The sequence below is a fragment of the Punica granatum genome, chromosome 2, assembly GCF_007655135.1.
Source record: "Punica granatum isolate Tunisia-2019 chromosome 2, ASM765513v2, whole genome shotgun sequence".
Taxonomy (NCBI): domain Eukaryota; kingdom Viridiplantae; phylum Streptophyta; class Magnoliopsida; order Myrtales; family Lythraceae; genus Punica; species Punica granatum.
This window is the reverse complement of record NC_045128.1, coordinates 23,774,947-23,795,492: the sequence shown is the minus strand read 5'-3', so window position 1 is coordinate 23,795,492 and position 20,546 is coordinate 23,774,947. Positions and strand designations below refer to the sequence as shown.

Sequence of the window (20,546 nt, the reverse complement as noted above, 5' to 3'; positions counted from 1 at the left end):
TCTTAGAGTTTTCTGAGACCTGCCTCAGAGAAAAAGACGCTCTTGAAAAAGAAAATAAAAAATTCAAGCAGGATTTGGAGTCCTCATCAACTCCATCGATAATTCGGTCAGAAGTTCCCCCCATCGGAAATATGACTGAAAAAGTGTTTTCTAAAAAACCCATTGAGGTAACTCTCAGTGGCATTTTCCCTCAAGCAGGAGAAATCCTGTTTCTTTCAAAACTTTCGGAGGACATTGTCTTTAAAATTTCTGAGATAAGTCTTCAGGATTTTACTACTTCCATGATTTCCTTTTTCAAAAGACTCCTTCAGTTTTGTGCGTGTACACAAAAAGGAATTGACGGATGGTTTTGGAATTGGGAAAGAAAAAACCATTTTCAAAATGATTTTCCACAACCCTGCGACCAACACGGTGAGGATAATGCTTTTGAAAAGGCTGATATCTTACTCATGAGTGGTTGCAGGCATATCTTGGAATTCTCGATCCCCAGGATAAGTTTTTATATTTTCCCTTTAAAAGATAAATTTTATAACCACCATTTCGATTTTTGTGATCTTCTGAAATATGGAGTTCTCAAATCCATAATTTTAAGACCAGAGGATCAACATCGGCCAGAGTATCAATCCCTTTTTGGGAACAATGCTTGGGACCTCATCAAAAAGTCCTTGCACCGATCGTTCAGCCTCTTCATCAGCATTGAATCCTCTCTCCCAGAGTGGATTTCCCCCATAAAAGTTCAACCTGCCATCCATTACATATTTATCTCTCCGGTAAGTTCAAGAAGTGTTCTCACCCTAGAGGCAAAGTTTTGGCCAGCAGAAGGACAAATCATTACTCAGATCAGCAAATGGCGAGCTTGGGTTCAGGTAAATGAATGGCACTGGCGTTAATACCAAGAACATATTCTCCAGTTCTCAGGAACATGCCAAAGGGTTTTCATGCATATCTCCCTCATCGACATGCCGATCCAACCAAGGTTCAGCACCCGTCATGATTCATTTCTTGACAAGTTCGAGGAGGAGTTCTTATTGGATTCCCAAATTGCTCATCAACGTTACTAGCCCCATTAACCGAGAGCGTCCGCCCACTGCATCAACAAGTGGATCATTACTGGACAAAAAACCTTTCGGCTCATAAGGCTATGCCCCACATCATCAGCGCAATCTCCGGAAGCGTCCCACCACTCCTCACAGTGGTACCATAATGGACAAAAAACCTTTTGGCGAGACGTGCCTGACATAAAGCAGCAATCTGTCACTATTTGCGACAAAAAAGGCACTGTAGCTACAGTTCTTCCACTGGGCTAGACAGTACCCTGCATGTGAGTGCACAGTCCAAAGCTGCACAGCGACAAGGCATCCACCACTGCCTATAAAAGAGGTCTCCTTCCAGCATCAAAGGACACCACTCATCCACCGATAATTCTCTCTTCTTCTTTCTATCTTCTTCTCATATGTAAACATCCGGCTCTCATAACCCGGATCCTCCAACCCCCTTTCTGAGTGTAAGTTCCAGTGTAAGCATGGATTGAGTTCTTTCAGACTCTTTCCTTTTCCCTTCTTCTTCTCATGTCTTCTTTTGTTTTCTTGAACATCATGTACTCCCTTGAGCCCATCATGGGCTAAGTTTCTGAATAAATCTTCCATGTTTATCTACTATTTATCTTGATCGTCTATGCATATCAGATTCTTGTTCTTTCTGTATTCCATGGTTATCCCCTACGATAGATCTACTATATATATATATATATATTGCTTGATTTAGATTGGCCGTTGTTTACAATCCGTTTCTGATAATCTTCAGATTATTGCTCCAAGAAATGCCAAAAAAAAGAAGTAGAATAGGTGAAGACATTAAAGCAACATCTATATACACATTCGCATCCACATCATGCGCGAGATTAGGTGACGACATCCGGTTTTGTAACAAACCATGAGTAAGGATAAATTGGAGATCCTATATATTATGGGGTTAAACAATAGAAAATTACGGTTATACACGAAATATTATGGATCAGGAACCAGAGTAAGAAGTCTCGTGTATTGAAACATTTTCATATTAGCAAAGGTGGAGAATAGATGATGGAGCTCGCGTGGTTATAAATCAATGCGGATTTGTTTCGGTGATTCAACGTTCGTTCTTCTTAAATAAGACCTTGAACTTTGTGAATAAAGAAAATTCACGATTGAAAACTCTTCTTACTCATTATTGAGTCGACTCGATTTGAATTTGAATTAATCGACATCTATTGAACTTCAAGTACTCGATTACAGAAAAAAAAACTATAAATCAGAATAATTCTTCTGTAAAGAGTCATCATCTATTAGACGGTATCGCTTTTGATTCCCAGCTTGGATAACCAGTGCGATGCTGCATGGCTGAAATTTTTGAACCAATAATATAGTAATTGTAAGTCATGCTATGTTTGATATAACATATATAACCTCGATATATTGTATAGAATGAGACTCATGAATTCTTAATTGTTAGTATTACAAATGTACATTGATTAATATATATTACATGACGCAAAAGCTAATATCTATCTTTACTTTGTTCAAATATTGTTTTTAATAATTAGAAAATTATTATTTTTATTTCAATAGATCACTTTACCCGACCGATATTCGTTAAAATATGAAAATATGAGAAAGTATATATATAATATATCTTTAATAAGAAGAAGACCATTATGACACGATAGAGTTTGTCATATAGTTCAAAATCAGGTTTTATAAAATTTGTTATTATAATAGAATTACAATATGACTAGTGACTGAAATTTATTAAGAAAATTATAAGGCAAAATATGATTACATGAGTGTGGTCGTCGGTGAACTGATTTGTGGGGTCACACCAAAATTACACATTCTTTAGGCTGGGGTTCAACTAGCTTTTTTGTCCAATTTTTTATGGAAAATTAAAATGGTGTTATGTGGTGAAAAATTCAAAATTTTCGTGTTATGTAATGAAAATGAATTAAATTGTGTTAACTAGTGAAAAAATCATAAAACTGTGATGTACAAGATCATTCTTTCTTGTATTTTACTTTATTAATGATTTGGGTCCCACCAAAATTACACCAACTTTCCATCAATTCCTTCTTCTTTTTATGGAAAATTGATAGGATGCTGTGGGGTATGAAAAGTACCTTGTACTTTATGATGAAAATATTACGATGTGCTATACGTGGTAAAAATATTTAAAATATTATGTTGTGCGGTATAATTTTTCTTCAAAATTCTCATGTCCGTCTCTAGATCCTTTCCCATGGGGTTAAATCATTGAAAAATATATTTATATTCATTGAAAAAATCATAAATATATTTATAAATCATTGAAAAATATATTTATAAATCATTGTTATATTTAGTCTTATACCTAATGATAATGCCACGACAATTACTTGTCTTTGGTTTCATAATATAAGCGAAGCAATAAACAAATAATTAAGTAAATTTTGACCGAGTTGATGTTGCTTGTAAGGATTATCTTAACTTAAGTAAATTTTGGCCTAGTTGATGTTGCTTATAAGGATAAGTTTCCGAAGGTAGACCAGGTAGGAACCAGAGGAGAAGTCTTGTGTGTCGAAACTTATAGTTCTCGGTAGAGAGAATTGAGAGTATTTTCTCGGTAGAGATAGAGACAACATCTAAGACGCGTACTTGCTCCTGTTTCTCAATTTCTTTTGATTTTTTCGGGGTGGATGGTCTATTTCATGTCGGATGTCGCAGGTCGTGCGGTATGTGAAGATCTTTCCAAAGCATACATATATATGCACATACATACATATATATATATATATATATATCTGGAGTTTAATAGGTGCATTGAAAATCAACCTTGAAACGGTACTACAAATTCATAGATTATAGCAATGTATATTGATTCGTTCCTAATTAATGTAAATAATTGAATGTATTTTTGTATCAATTTCGAGTTTATATTTATACTTATATTTATGTTTATATTTTCGGAAATAATACATAGTAAGAAAAGAGAACCCGTGCTTCGCGACGGGATAACAACTTCATTTTAACATTATTTGAGTCAATTATAAATTGTTCAACAATATGAATAGAATATATTTATTTAGATATTTGATATTAGTAAGTAATCTTATTATTACTCTTTTATCATGATCATATATTATCTTTGGGTTGTTTAAATATCTTCTTGAGTTACTACCGATATTTCATAAGCCATATATTACATATGTATGAGCTTACGCCAATTTGAAAATAAGAAGTAAAAGGACTACATATATTTTAAGATAGGGTGGTAAAATACTAGTTAGAATTGATTTATAAAATTCGAGTGTTCCATATAAATGAAATTACAATGATAATCATGCTAAATCAAAATCATTAATTAGAAAATATTTGATGAAACATGAGATATATATAAAGATGATAATAATTACAAAATAACTACCTATTTTGTATAGTATCTCTTTTGCACTATATCTCATTGTTTTCTCTTCTCTCTTTTTTCTTATTTTAAATGGACACCATAAGATAGTTTCCCATATAAATTATATTAGAATTACTGAGAAAGAATAGAAGGATGAGAAATTTATGCACAAAGAAAAAATATTAATAATAAAAGAAAGGGGATGGTCACAGTTGATCCATTACGTTATAATTTTGAGATAAGTTTCTTCTATTGTTTTGGTAGATTAAAGGGGTCCTTACAAATTATTTCAACTAATATTGAATAACGATAATCAGCGTGGGTTATATTTTTTTTTATAAGTCATCAAGACTTCATTAATAGTGTTGATCTTACAAGAAGATCACAACAAAATATTCACAAGAAAGATTAATGTGGGTTTTTTTTTATAAGGTAAGATGTAGATAATTATAATACTGAAGTTAGGTTACATCTAAATCCGGATAACCCTCAAACGTACAAACGGGAGAAAAATTCGACTTGAGACCAAATTATCTAAGTCGTGAGTAAGTGGGTTGTTAGTGAGTGGAATCCAAGTACATTTCCAAATCAATAAGCAGGAAATTAAATGTACAATATCCAAGATAATGCTTCTAATATCCCAAAGTGGGTGATGGGGTCTATGGATAGCGTCAGCTAGGATCGAAGCATCAGGTCTAATCCATATTTTTTTCCATCCACGATCAGGAGCTATGTTAATAGCAAGCAACGCTGCCTTGGCCTCGGCTTCTAGTGGAAAGGTTGTCTCTGTGCATGAGAATGATGAGCAGGATATTGATTGTAGCTGGCCTGGGTGACGCTGAATTCCCGCCATGCATGATTCTGCTGTTGTCCAGGCTGCATCAATATTGATGATGGCCCAAAACTTGTCCATGCCGCTGGCTTCCTCTTCATTTTGGTCTAGTTTGTGATTAGAATTAAGGATATTAAATGGTGCATGGTTGCTACTGTCTTATTGAAAGTCCGCTTGATTCGTTGGATGAAGCTTGTGAGATTAGGGTTGCGTTTGGTTTCATAGTAAGATTTTAAAATCAGATTTTGATTTTGATTTTGAGTGGAATAAATGGGGTCCACCTTTGACTTTGTATGAGTTATATTATTTTGTTGTGGAAAAAAGTGATATAAATGGGGCCCACTTTTTGACTTTGTATGAGTTATTTTGTTTTGTAGTGGGTAGAGTTAAGTTAGAATTGTGATTCTAAAATATTATCCTAAAACCAAACAAGCCCTAGCTCTTTTTCCTGTAGTCAAAGTTTCAATTCTAAGATTCCACAAGTGATACAAAACAAGGGCGCCATAGAGAGCAAATAATTCATAATTAGGTAGCATGCAAGATAAATAATCAAGGGGCTTCATGATATAATTGACAATGTCCTTAAGACATGTGCAAAGAATAACGTTAGATAGAATGTTCCAAGGTGATTCTTTCCAAACATGATAAAAAATGAAATCACTGGAGAGGTGGGCATAATTATCGGAGCTGGTTCGATAGAGCGGATAAGGAGCGTCGGTATGCGTGAACCAGGGGAGGCTTTCACTAGCTAATCTCCAAAAATGAATTTTCAATCGATCATGTAGCTTTAGGTGCCACCACGTCTTCTAATTAAATTATGTGGCAAAACTGAAGCGATTCCCTTGGTCTAGGACATAGAAAGATTTTACCGAATGAGCACTCAATGTTGTATGGGGTCCAGAGAACTGAGTCGTTGTAATCTTGTTGGGGGAGATGACCTTTAAGATGTTTGTGGTTGTGGACTGATCAAACATATTTATCAAAAGCTCGAGGTTCCATCTTTTTGGATTAAAGAGCATTAGGTCATGTGCCTTTGTCTCCGTTTTAGCTTGAATACCGAAGCTAGAGGCGAGTTTGCAATCAAGATTACCTGGTATTCAGGGGTCATTCCAAGCTGAGATGGAAGCCCCATTTCCGATGGAGAAGCACGTAACTTTTCTGAATCGTGTTCTTGCACCAAAGTAGACCCTTCCACACATGTGATGAGCTCGCGGCTGAGCATTGGCTAGATGATAAGAAGTTTCCATATTTTGCTTTCATGGTTCGAGAGGCAAGGCTATCGAAGTTTGCAGTGAGGGCCCTTGGTGTCTTCAATAACATAGCTCTATTGGAATCTTCCACTTTTCAAAACCCAAGTCCACTCGAAGCCTTGGGTTGGCAGATGGCATCCCAAATCTTTGGGGCAAAGTAACTTCCTTCATCTTTATTGCTTCCCCACCAGAAAAGTTGAGTGGCTTCATCGATCTTGTTGAGTGTGGACTTGGGAAGCTTGGATAATGACATAGTGTAGATGGGGGTGCTTGTGATAACGGAGTTCACCAAGGTTGCAGAGCCGCCCAGGATAATGATTTGGATTTCCAAGAGGTGAGTATGTTCTTTATCTTTTCTATAAGGAATTGGAAAGACTTTTTTTTTTCTTTTTGACGAAAAGAGGGCTACCCAGAAAGTGAGTATCATGTTTGAGCTTTCTCATTCCCAAGGTGGATTTGATATCTCTTCGAATGTGAGCTAGGGGGTTCCTCAAGTAGAAAACAACATATTTTGCTGAATTGATTTCCTGGCCCAACCATAGACAAAACTTGTCGAGAATGTCCTTGGGTTTTTTTTTTTTTATAATCTCTGAGGCAGTGGCCCGGGAGAGGATAAGGAGGTCATCCGCAAGCCTCAAGTGAGAGATAGATGGACTTCCTTGGCTAATTCGAATACCTTTTTGGATTCCATTTTCTTCGGCCCTATAAAAAAGATAGGACAAGACTTCCATGGAGATAATGAATAGATAAGGGGATATAGGTTCACCTTGTCTTATACCTCTTTTCGAGGAGAGTAGACCGTGTGGCGAGCCATTAATGAGAATTGAGAAGAAGGAAGTAGATATGCATTGATGAATCCACATGATGAACGTTTCATGGAAGCCAAAGTTTTTTAGAACAGTGATGATGAAGCTCCATTCAAGTTTGTCAAAGGCTTTCATGAAGTCAATCATCATGCCTACCCATCCTCTTCTAGACTGTCTTATTCATTGTATGTAGAATTTCTTGTGCTAGGAGACCATTCTCATTAGTCCATCTTCCCTCGATGAATACATTTTGATTTGGTGAGATAATCCTTTGGAGATGTGGCTTGAGTCTTTCTGCAATGATTTTTTAGATTACTTTATAGCATGCATTGCATAGACTTATAAGTCAAAAGTCCTTGAAGGTGGAAGCATTTTGTGATTTTGGGAAGAGCATGATAAGGGTGTTGTTCCATTCTTTAAGTATATGACCCCTATCGAAGAAGTTTTGAACCGCAAAGATGAGGAGTGGTTGCACTGTGTGACCATAGTGTTTGTAAAACAGTGATGGAAGGCCATCTAGTCCAACTGCCTTCAGATTTGGGATTGCATGTGATGCTCTAGAAATTTCTTCTTCGTTTGGGATAGAGGTAAGAGCCTCGTTCTCATCCTCCGATATAACTAGAGTAATCAAGCCTTCTAGGTCTTAGGGAAACGTCGGGTTTGATGAGGTGAAGAGATCCTTGGACTTGTGGAGAAAATAGTTCCCTATCCATCATGTTCTTGAATCCAATTGCCATTTGGATCCTCGTTGGCGATAATGTGGTTTGAGTGCCTTCTAATGATTGTGGAGAGTGGAAGAATTTTGAATTTCTGTCGCCATCTTTGAGCCACAATTCTCTTGATTTTTGGCGCCAGACGAGATCTCTCCTCAACAAATATTCATCGTGAGCCATTAGTAGGTTTTTTTCTTTTTCCTTGCTCTCTGGTGTTTGATCAAGATACAGTAGCTCATCAAGCTCTTCTACTATACCTGTAATTCTTGTATTGCAATGTCCAAAACAATCTTTATTCCACGCATGCAGTATATTTTTCACATTCTTTAGTTTTGAAAGATAGTTCAAAAGCTCTAGATCCTTTGGTTTCAAGTAGACATGCATTTCTTACTACATCTTGACTTGTTTGATCAAGGATCCAGACTTCCTCGAAACGAAAGGGTCTAGGTTTTTTGCTTAAATCCATCCAAAGCTTAACCAAAATGGGGTTATGATCTAACTGAACCCATGGAAGATGAGCAACCCTGGCTTTTGGGAACAGGAGACGCCACTCATCATTAGCAATGGCTCGATTGAGCCTTTGCTTGATGTGCGCTAGGCCTGAGCAATTGTTACGCCATGTGATATGATTACCAAAGAATCCTAGTTCTATACAGCCCGAATGATTAATAAAGGAATCAAGAAAAGATTGAGAAGATAAAAGCAAAGTTTCTACTACCCCTTTTATCAAATTTAGCATAAATCTCATTAAAATCACCAACCAATGACTAAGGGCATTTAATAGAATCAGTAAGTTCAGACAATTCAAACTAAAAAGCTTGTTTCAGATGATTATAAGGGGGCTATAGACACAAGTGATACACCAAGTGGTAGGCAAAGTGGCACGATCTATAAGTGCATGAATATAGTGAGGTGAATTGTTAATAATTTGTACCTTAAGATCGGTATCCCAAATAAGGCGGAGGCCACCCGCAGTATTTGTGGAGTCAACAACTGAATATGGCCTCGAAGTTACAAAGCCTTGCTATCTTATTGCATCCATTGGTACTTGATTTGGTCTCGAAAAGGAAGATCATACTAGGTCGATGTGGGATCAAAAGGGGCAGTCATGCGGGATACCCCCACCCCGAGGGATCAATCCTAAAGTAAACTCCTATTCTGGGATCGATCTCGGGGATGGGGCTAGTCGACAACCATTATCCCTTGGTTTAATATTGTTGAATTCTAACTTTAGGCTCGATCTCGAGGGTGGGCTAATAACTCTTTATATATTCGAGCTATTCTATTCCTAATTGTGCTTGAATTTAGTGCTAAGCCTTCTATGTGTTTAGTATTTTAGATAGTTTTTAGGTCAAGTTAGTTATATTAGGAAGTCTCTAACCTTTAGTTCATCTTTGTATAATTTTGGTAATCATAGAAATGTATATTCGTGTTTGATAGGAGTATCAGAAGAGTGGATCATTGCTGCACTTGTTGAAGTGATGGGGTTTCTCTCGCTTTTGACATAATGGGCCCCAACGAGAGGCCCGCACAACGGGCTATTAGCTCAGTGGTAGAGCGCGCCCCTGATAATTGCGTCGTTGTGCTGTGAGGGCCCTCAGACACATGAATAGTTCAATGTGCTTATCAGCGCCTGACCCTAAGATGTGGATCATCCAAGGCACATTAGCATGTTTGCAACTCCAATAATCTGAAGTTGCAAATCAGCTTTAGAAGGCAAGGGCAGAAGGTTTCGAAGTTGTGACTATTTATTCAATAGTTGCAACTTTGACTGATCTATCACCTTCTCACACATAAACCGACTTTGAGGAAGAAAACCATCAAGAGTAGGACCCTTGCAAGCACAAGTGGACAATCTTGTCCAAGTTGAAACTTCAATTAAGAAGAAGAAACAAAGAAAGAGGCTAGTAATTAATGCATGAGTCAACTTGGGAAGAAATGAAGACAACTCACACTTGGCTTCCCTTGTTGAGCTGCGACTTGGAGCAAATTGGTGAGGGAGAGACAAAATTAGAAAGCTTCTATAGGAAGCTAATGAAAAGGGGACATAACTATCACCATCCCATTAGCTCTCCTATCTTTTATATATACATACATATATATATATATATATATCTTCTTTTTTTTTCTCTTCTCCATTCAAGGGGGCTAGTTTTGAACGTAAGAACAGAGGAGAAGGAGCCCAGTACAGAGCATAACAGAGGAGTAGCTGAGCATCGAGCCAAGGAGGAAGAGAACCGGGCAACGATTCAAGACATCAACTCTTTCGAGTTTCTTCTTTCCATTCCACTATTCTATTCTCTTGTTTAGCATGTTAAATACTTCTAAAAGAATGTATTTTGTGGCCATGAGCCGAGTTACTGCTAGGGTTGTTGAGGTAACTTCATGAAACTCTCTCAATCATATTGTTGAATGAATATATGTACTTATTTCATCCCTTTCTTAATGCTTGTGGTTGCTTGGCCATCAATTACATTAATCAAATAATCTTACTGGATTCAACGAAGTAAGCTATGGTTTAGATGAGGATTGAAGCAGCCTTTGTTTGACTTTGATTAATTGATAGTCGGGTTGTTTCTCGGGTATCGATAGAAATATATGTGCTCGCCTTAGGCACCCTTGGTCAGGATTGAAACTTAATGAATTTATTTAGACTTTGATACTCATAGAAATATAGGGAGTTGGTTTAAATAGATATATCCCATAAGCAATTCAGAAGATACCTATGAGAGAACTTCGAATCTCGGGGTAGTCCATCATGTCATTCAAGAATATGAGAAGGAGAGTGTGTGAAGTTAAGACAATATCGAGGGAAATCAAGACCCTAGGCTTTCTTATCATTGATTTCTGATAGTTGAACTAGATAGTATTTTATTAGTTAGTTCGTTGTCTCTTAACTTTACATCTCATATGATCGATTGGCTTGACTATTATCGAGGTGTGATAATTTTAATGATTAGCAAAATTATTAGATCAATTGTTCGTGGGAACAATACTCGACTCATCTCTTTATTACTTACACGATGTGTATAATTGCCGGAGGCAACATGGGTCTCTCGAGTGTGACCACTACCTCCAGAGAAATGAGGTTGTCGTGCGCCCCCCCTCCCCCCCCCCCCCCCCCCCCCCCCCCCCTCAGGGATGTGCTCACTAGAGCTTTTTTTTTTATGTTGTTGGCAACATTACGCTGAGGGATGATGGCAGTCGACTAGCCCCCATCCCTGAGATCGCTCCTAGAAAAGGAATTTAATTTTAGGCTTGATCCCCCGAGATGAGGGTATCCCACGTGACTGCCCCTCCCAGGATCGCCGCGGGTGAGACTGCCACCCCCAAGATCGATATCCAATTTGGTGTAGATGTGGTGAAAAATGATAGTTTGTGAATTTTATTTGCAAAATATATAAAAGTTCATGGTAAAAATGAAAATATGAACTTTCATATTTCTCTATTTTTTTGAATTTTTCAATACTTTTTTTTTATGATGCGGTTGCCGCATCAATTGCTGTTTGCTATGTTGCACCCGTTAATTGCCACATCAGCAAAACTAATGGCGAATAGAACAAATGGAGATGGGGCAAAAAAAAATTGAAAGTTCATGTATTTAATTTCCTAAAAGAAAAATTTTATGGTAAACTTACGCAGAAGGCAAAATTTGTGTTTTTCTAGTTCATTAGCCCAAAATAAAAATCAGGATCTCTTTGTCTCAGATTAAGGGAGATATCATTTCGTCAAACCTCATATCTCTATATATCACCTCCCTGTGTTCGGCACTGTAGAACAATATCGTTGGATTCGCCTTACCCCGTCCCATATATTTGTTGCTGGTTATTTGAGTTTTGTGGTCTCTAATCACATTTATCCACCCAAAAAAGAGAAATGTTGATCTGAGATTTCTCGACTGGAAAAAAATAAAAAGGAATAAACGGAGAACCAAAATAGCCTATTCCCTCAGCTGACCGATTAATATTGCCGCCATAATAAGTTTTGCAATCAGGAGTATTAGGGAACTTATGACTATCATGTAGATTTTCTTCAAAGGGAGGAATTATATGGCTTACCAAACAATCCAATCAAATATAATCTCTCCAAATAAAGTTTCTTCTTTAACTGCGTTTTAAGCACCCCTAACATGGAATAACATGAAACCCTGCATGTTAAATACATAAAATGTATAAATTGGCGCATCTGACAAATAGGGAAATTAGATATCTTTTTATTATTATTATTCTTTGCTCGGTGAAATTAGATATCATTTGATTCACTTCTTAAATTTTTTCTTCTTTCCCTGGAAATTTTCCTAACTAAGTTGCCATAGATACAATTGATTTATATGTCATGTACAAACCAGCCTCCTTAAAAGTGACACCGAATCTTTCCTTAAAAGGCACAATTAACTTCAATATGCCTCCATGTCCATTCCACCCCCTAAAGTCAAAATTCAATTCTCTCTCTATTGTTCATATGTACGTAGGTTTTCTTGTGGTGATATTTGTGCTTCTTCTCTTGAGATTTAAGATGGAGAAGAAACCCAATCTCATCAAGAAGGCCAATGGCCAATCCATGTCCACTTTCATCTTCTTTTTTCTCATTTGCTTCATAGTCCTCCTGCTCCACTTCTTTGACTTTGGTGGGGCCAAGAGTGGGGTCTCCTCTCTATTCATAAGCTACTACCATAGCCAGGACGATGTTCCAGCTCGTTCCTGCGTCCTAAATGTAACCGATGAGAGTAGTAATGTGGATCCTTGCTCAGGTCGTTACATCTATGTTCACAATCTCCCCCAACGGTTCAACGATGACCTTCTCAAAAACTGCCGAGCCATAGCGAAGTGGAATGATGTGTGCTGGTTCGTGTCAAACTCAGGCCTCGGGCCCAAGGTTGAGGACCCAAGAGGGATCCTCTCGAATGGTAGTTGGTACTCCACGTACCAGTTCTTCCTCGAGCCCATATTCCGAGCCCGGATGAAGCAATACAGGTGCCTCACGAATGACTCTTCCTTGGCCTCAGCCATTTATGTTCCATTCTACGCGGGCCTCGATGTTGGCAGGCATCTTTGGGGGTACAATGTATCGGTGAGGGACGCCTTGGCTCATGAGTTGGCCCAATGGGTTAGCGCGAGGCCAGAGTGGAAGAGAATGTGGGGGCGTGACCATTTCGTCGTTGGTGGTAGGATTTCATGGGATTATCGGCGTAATATCGACAATGACTCCGAATGGGGAAATAACTTCATGAACCTCCCTGAATCGAAGAACATGACATTGCTTTCAATCGAGTCAACCCTGTGGACGAATGAGTTTGCAATACCATATCCGACTTATTTCCACCCCTCGACCATCCTCGAAGTCTCTCAATGGCAAGAGAGAATGCGGAATCAAAATAGGAAGTACTTGTTCTCCTTCGTGGGGGCCCCCCGACCCAAGTCAAAAGAGTCTATAAGGTCCAATCTCGTCGAGCAATGCTCTCAAGCCTCGAATTCGAGTAGTACTGACACTTGCTTTCTACTGGCATGCCGTTCAGGGAAAAATAACAAATGCAATGACCCTTGCGAGATCATTAGAGTTTTCCAAAACTCGGTCTTCTGCCTTCAGCCTCCAGGGGACTCCCACACTAGAAGATCAACCTTTGATTCGATCCTTGCCGGGTGCATCCCTGTTTTCTTCCACCCAGGGTCAGCTTACGTGCAGTATTTATGGTACTTTCCGAGTAACTACACCAAGTACTCAGTATATATACCCGAGGAGGATGTGAGGAGCCGGAGGGTTAACATTGGTCACAGGCTGATGAGCATCTCGAGCATCGAAGTGGAAGCGATGCGAGAGGAGGTGATAGGGATGATTCCTAGGATTGTGTATGCTAATCCTAGGAATGATGGATTGCCTGAGTTTGAAGATGCTTTTGATGTTGCAATCAAGGGGGTCCTTGGGAGGATAGAGGCAATTAGGAGGAGAATTTCTCAAGGGGAGGATCCTAGTGTTGGGTTTTCTGATTGGGACAGTAGGAAATTTGATCTGCCCTCCGTAGTATGAAAAAGTTATTATTAGTTGATTGTCAGTTAGTATGGTCGTCAACCACAGTGTGACCGTGGAGCGTACAAGTCCCGCAATCCGATGATGTGACAAACTATGATTGGTAGTTATACGTGATAGCATATGGATGACACTAACTATTCATTATTGGTTAGTATGTGGGAAAATGAAATAGGTAGATTTCAAAGGGGAAAGAAAAGAGAGAAATTGTATCAGATCGTTTGTCTCTCTCGTTGGAGTCATTAGGATACAAAGAAAAAGCAAAGTCATTTTCTTATTTGTCAAGAAGGATATGGGGGCAGGAATACTCATCTAATGGTGACTATGGTAAGAATCATTGTCTAACGATGTCTAAGTATATTTTTAAATTTTAAGTATGATCCATGATCCTGTTTTAAAACCTTGTGATACTGACATTAATTTATTATCCATCTCATTTTCCATATACTGCCGAATTCTGATGCTTGGGCGTCGGTTTGATATTCTAATCGTGGCTGTCTACAGATCTGACCATACCTAAAGAGGTTATTGGCATATTCGGAGAAGTTTTAACATTCGATAGATCTTGAATGAGTCTTTGATCATTTTGGCACATAATATGTCATGCACACCAGTAGAGAAACTTGGATAAGCACGTTTAACAAGTAACTTGACTACTACATATCGTAAACCCATAGCTTCCATATCCCCATACTGCATTCTGTCATACCAAAATGATCAGTGGGAGAAAAGCTGGCTTTTGGCTCAAAACAACACTATTCTAAACCAACATACGAGCTGCATATGTCCTGCAGGATTAACTCGAAACATCCAGCAGTCAATTCTCCATGGTACGGTACAGATCCATGACTTCCTCTTAGGCAGCTTTCCATGAGGATAGGGGCGGTGACTCAGAATCCTTCCATGTAGCAACATCGGGTTTATATCTCTCACCCTTCCCACTACCTGACGCTGCAATAGACTCGAGCTCCACCATTTCTGATAACATAAGCTTCACAGACAGGGCTCCAATGTTCTGTTTAAAGTTCTCTAACTTGGTGGTTCCTGGGATGGGGCACACGTCATCCCTCAGATGGGGACCCATGCAAGGACTACCTGTGATGGGGTGCACCCCTTCCTCCGTGTGATCTCGTTCACCCTATCAAATATCTTTGTGTTGTGTTCCAGGTTCTCGGGTTGGAACCTTGGGAGATTCTGCAAAACAAGCAGATTCAGTACTGTAAAAAAAGTGAACTGTACACAGAAGTACAATGATTTTCCACCTAAATAGTAAAACTAAGGCAAGTATTATCCTGTTTCAAGCTCAACTTCCCTCACAAAACTCAAGGACAGAGATTTGCTCGGATTCGAATATCTTTTAGACTTCAGCTTTTCTCAAAATTATGTTCGACCTCAACTCCGCTCAAATCTATTTCGAGCTCGAGCAATAACTTGGAAAATGGAGGAACTTTTGTACTATTAGACTTAAATATCATTAGTTTCAACTATATGAGAGAAGTTGGATCAGCTTCCAGCAGAGTAAACTGATCTCAAGCATAGCTAGATCAACTGAAATACGTTGGTCGAACTCATAAGAATTTGAGTTGAATTCAAGTAGACTTCAAGCCGATTGCCCCTGAGTAATTTAGCCCTCTCCTTAAGCCATCTTGAGCTCTTACATGAACTCAACAGTGACTTAGACGGCAGTGGAACCATTGCTTGATTCCAGTCTCTCGGACTGTTTTATATATGTAGTAGTTCAGCTCCGACATGTTATATTCTTAGTAATGCAAACACAAGTAATGAATTTATATGTGATTGAACTTCCACTAGAGTTGGTTGCGAAAAAATAAACTAAAATAGAATAAATAAAAGGAAGAATAGATGACCAATGTCTGTATTACTTCTATTTTCTATCAGTGAAACGTCACAAACTTGCTATACAAAAAAGGCAAGGAAGAACTATAAAATTTTTATTTGTATAATTTTACTTTATGAGTATTATGTATTGCAGCACAATCGTATTAACTAGAGCAAAAGTTACTGCAGAGAAAATTCAGTAAGTACAATTCAAATTGTACTTACCAGTCCGTACGGGTATGGTCCTTATCTATTGGCATGCAGCAATCTTCAAATTGCACCACTAACTTAAGCTTTTAAACTTTTTATGGTGCACAACTACCTTAACAGGACTTCGCTCTAGCCAGTTTTTGAGGATTTACTTGGCCCACTAGAAGTATAAGCCTATCTTTTTTGGGCGCTGGAGTATAAGCTTATTCCTTAGTTACATATTTTAACAATAAATCATGTTGCATAATTAAGGCAAATAATACGAACCTTTCTGAAATCATCGTTCGACAAGTTCTCAACCAACTTTGAGCCCACAGAGAAGAACCCTCATCCCAGAGGACTGTGTGAGACAATCCCAATCCCCAGCTCCCTGAGAAATAGCATACGAAAGAATAGTTCCTTCAGAGAATACAAAGAAAATAGATTTCTACTTATTGCAGAAAACAGTTCACTGCGAGGGGATAACCCTAACCTGCACGTGGGAACTACCTTCCTCAACATCTCTCGACCACAATGACCACTCCAACTGAACAGCAGTTATTGGATGAATGGCACGGGCCCTTCTGATAGTTGAGGCAGAGGCCTCAGACAGACCGATGTATTTTATTTTCCCCTCAATGTGTTTCTTCAACTCCCTGATCTTCAAGAACGAAAGAGGGATTTATCAATGAAAAGATAGCCAGGACACCGTAGTCCATTTTATCCTTCCAACAGAAGCGAGAAACAGATTGATATTAACTGCCAAGTCAGTTTTAAACGAAATTAGCAGGATGAAGCATTGAGGAGCAACTTAATAATTTTTGTTTTACTTCGTGCAGGAGACATCTTTTTGTTGCATATGCTAAATCCAGGCGAAGAAGTCCTGCATATCAAAACACACTTTTCATAATCCAAACACAGTGGATAGTGTTATACATATATACATATGTATACATAAAAAGAAGAATTCTGTAAAGATGATAATCATATTTTATGCAAACTATACTCCACGAGGCAAGTGGAGCAGGTAGAATGATGTTATCTGCAAGATCAACGACTGGAAAGATAGATTCTGGTGACATCATAAAATGAAACAGAATGAACACCGAGAATTAAATCATTAAGGTTCAAGCATTCTAAGCTGGAGATCTCCCAATGATCAATCCCAAAGATTGAAACCGTCATCACTAAAGTTAGGAATCAGTTAGTTGAATAAACAAACAGGTCCAGAATTACTGAGTAAGCGAGAACAAATTTACAAGCATTGGAGCAGTTCTAGCTACATTTTACAGTCAGGCCGTGATATTTTTAAAATTCTTAAGATGATAAAGATTTCTTAGTGAACACAGTGAGTTATGTGCTTGATAAATTAACGTAGTCAACACAGCACAGCAGAGCCGAGCTTAATAACAGCAAAAAGACTAATGACAGCAATTTCAATCCCAGCACACATGACTCCGAGAAAGCTAGTATCAGAAAACAAAATTAACACGGGATGAGAAGGGTCTAATACCGTCACTTCGATGGGGACTCGAGTATCGATGTGTGCTGGTAGCAGAGGTCAACACGATCAACACCGAGCCGCTTAAGGATGCCTTCGCAGGCTGCTCTCACGTGGGCTGGATCGCCACGGATATATCCCTTCCCGCCTTCATAGTAAACACCAAATTTGGTAGCTAACTGGACTCTGTCCCTTATCCCCTTCAAAGCCTGCTCTAAGGATGTAACCAAAATCATCGGAAATAACGAAAGCGAGATTAGTTCAGCTCAGCTCCAACTGAGACCTGAAAGAGGATTCACTGGCCAGATTTAGCCCCGGCATGAATTATTAAAGCTTCAACCAAAAACATGCGAAAACTGGCCACTGGGAACCATCATGATTACCCATAAACAGAACAAAGCGGAAAAATGAAACTAAGTCAACCCAAGAGAAGAAGGTCAATGCTTCCATCATGCATGAAAGCAAAAAAGCCCGGAAAGGTCGGGCCTTTTTAAGGAAATCAATCGATACAACATTTCTTCCGACCAAGAAAGTGCAAGAAACTAGAAACAAGATGATAGTATCAGATATCCACATGATAAAATGAGCTTATTTATTGAGAAATAGGAGCTGGCCCACCTTGCCGAGGAGATCCTCGTTGGTGTCAGGGCCGTAGACATCGGAGGTGTCGAGGAAGGTGATGCCGCTGTCGACGGCGCGGTGGATGAGGGCTATCATGTCGGGCTCAGGCTTCGGGGGCCCGTAGGAGGCAGACATGCTCATGCAGCCGAGACCCTGAGCGGAGACCTTGAAGCCCTGAGACCCCAACTTGATCTTCTTCACTGCCGCCATATTCTCCCCCTCCTCTGTCCTTCCTCTGCTTCTTCTTCTGGGTACGTACCACCTCACAATCACAAAGAAGAAGAAGCTTAATGGAAGTATGGAAGCCCAGCGCAAAGTGGGATGAAGCAGGAGCAGCGATGCTAATTTATGAGGGGAAGTGGAGCAGTAGCAACGCAGGAAGAGGAGAGAGACTCCAACAGCAAGCAACAAATGGCAGACATCGTAAGTCTGAACATGGAGAGAAAATATTGGATAAACAATACACTATCGCTGAAAGATAAATGACTTTATGGGAGTATTACTAATCTTTCATTCCAAACCAGGGCGTTGGTATCGTAAGTAGGATTTTTGTGTCCTAAACCAAAATCACACAATTTAATATTAATATTTTAGAATGTAAAACAGTTGACATTATACAATTTAAAATCGCTCGTATGATTCTATGTTGCTAGCAACAAATTAAGTAATTTAAGATAATTGTTTTGACCACCAAAAGAGTAATTTTTTAAAAAAAATCAAAGTAATTAGAGATAATTATTTATGGCAAATAAATTTGGATAAATGAATTTATTCCTACTAAGAAATTTATTCATTTCATTCAATGATATGTACAGCAATAAATTATAAAATATAAAATCATAAGAGGTAAATGAATTACATTCATTGACCTATGTATCATATCAAATAATGAACAGTGAAATTTTGCATACATATATGCATATATATTCTACATTTTAAATGATGACATATTCCTATTTTGTTATCACAAGAAATTTTCCAGAAAAAGTTTATAATAGTCACTAAAAAGTATTTTATAATTACAAATTCAGCGAGTTAAATTTATGATATATAAATATATTATATAAAGTGTTTTTAACATAAAATAGCACGTATTATTTAAAAATTTCTTAATATACACGAACTTTAAGAATTTTCTATAAGAACATAACGTTTCAAAATCTTCTCTTACCTAGTAAGTTGCTTCCTTCTGTCCATCTTCCCTCATGAAATCTGTGAGACTCGGTAATTATTTTTAAACCTGTATAAATACATATATACATACTTATATATGTATATCATATGTTACATGTTTAAGTGGCTGGAAAATTAAAAAAAGAAAAGGTTCTATGGGGTCCACGTGGTGTTGAGACCAATCCATTTTCCACCGCCGAACATATTTCATTTCATTTGCTCCTTCCTTCCCCTTTGTGCTCTATTTTTTTTCTTCGCTGGGGAGACGAAGAAGAAACAGAGAAATAGAGAGGGAGAGAGAGAGCCCGCCATTGACGACCTTCTTGAGCTTCGTACCTTGCTTCTCCTTTTCTATCTCATGAGCTTCTAACGGATTCCCTAGCTTTTGGCCATTGCCGATTTAATGTTTCTCTTGCTTGTTCTTGCTGGTTTGGCTTCGTTCTGATGTTGAGGAGCGATCAGGTGATGGAAAAAAAAACTGCAACAATATGACAGAGCTTGGTTCCACGATTCCTTTGTATTTAAGTCTCTGATGATTTTTCATCTCAATTTTTCTCCTTTAGCCTTCTTTGAACTCCTTCAATATCAAACAATCAAAGATTGCTGCTTTCTGATACTGTTTCCACGAGAAATGATGAGAAAAACTTTTGGTTCGATTCCATTTAACTGAGAATAGGGTTTCAAAACAAAATTTACTTTGATTTTTTTTTCCTTTGATTTAGCTGAGATTTATGTGTATTTTCGCCCACCACAGCTAAGTCTAAGATGTGGTTTGCTGATTGGATAGTGGGATTGAGTAATTAAGCCGTGAGTTTGATTTGATAAGATGGCTGGAATTTATTTATTTATATATATATATATATATATACACTACGCATCTTTGATATTAAAAAAAAGAGAAGATATGTGTTTTGATGAGTTTTATTGTTTTTGGACTACCTTATATGTTATACTGAGTTGTCTAGACGAAATAATTGATGTCGGTTTGAGCAAATTCTATTGATGATATCCTTTTAATATGTTTCTTGAGAGATGGTTGAGCTTATATACTTAGTTGTATTTTTCCTTATATGATTTAGCTAGTAGGTTGAAGTAAGCGGGTTTTTCATAGTTTAAGCATGGGTGTCTAATGAGTTTAATGAAGCTGGAGTTTCTCTTGTTAGAGTGAATTTAGTCGTGTTTTGA

The 20,546-nt window shown here is 38.1% G+C and overlaps 1 protein-coding gene, 1 non-coding gene and 1 pseudogene across 2 annotated transcripts; 2 read left to right on the top strand and 1 right to left on the bottom strand.

The window, feature by feature from the left end:
* The first annotated feature begins 12,529 nt into the window (after positions 1-12,529).
* Positions 12,530-14,349, top strand: LOC116193787 (probable xyloglucan galactosyltransferase GT14). The gene has a single exon (XM_031522536.1). It carries the CDS (start codon positions 12,530-12,532, stop codon positions 14,036-14,038), a length of 1,509 nt encoding a protein of 502 aa, XP_031378396.1. The 3' UTR covers positions 14,039-14,349.
* Positions 14,350-14,599: 250 nt separating this feature from the next.
* Positions 14,600-18,642, bottom strand: LOC116194430 (annotated as a pseudogene).
* A 1,175-nt stretch (positions 18,643-19,817) lies between these two features.
* LOC116198322 lies at positions 19,818-19,899 on the top strand. Its single transcript, XR_004155259.1, has one exon. It is a non-coding gene; the product is annotated as a small nucleolar RNA Z199 (small nucleolar RNA).
* Positions 19,900-20,546: the final 647 nt, after the last annotated feature.

What these genes read in the sequence shown, in the direction of transcription:
- LOC116193787 (XM_031522536.1), top strand. Translation starts at nt 12,530, where the DNA reads ATGGAGAAGAAACCCAATCTCATCAAGAAGGCCAATGGCCAATCCATG.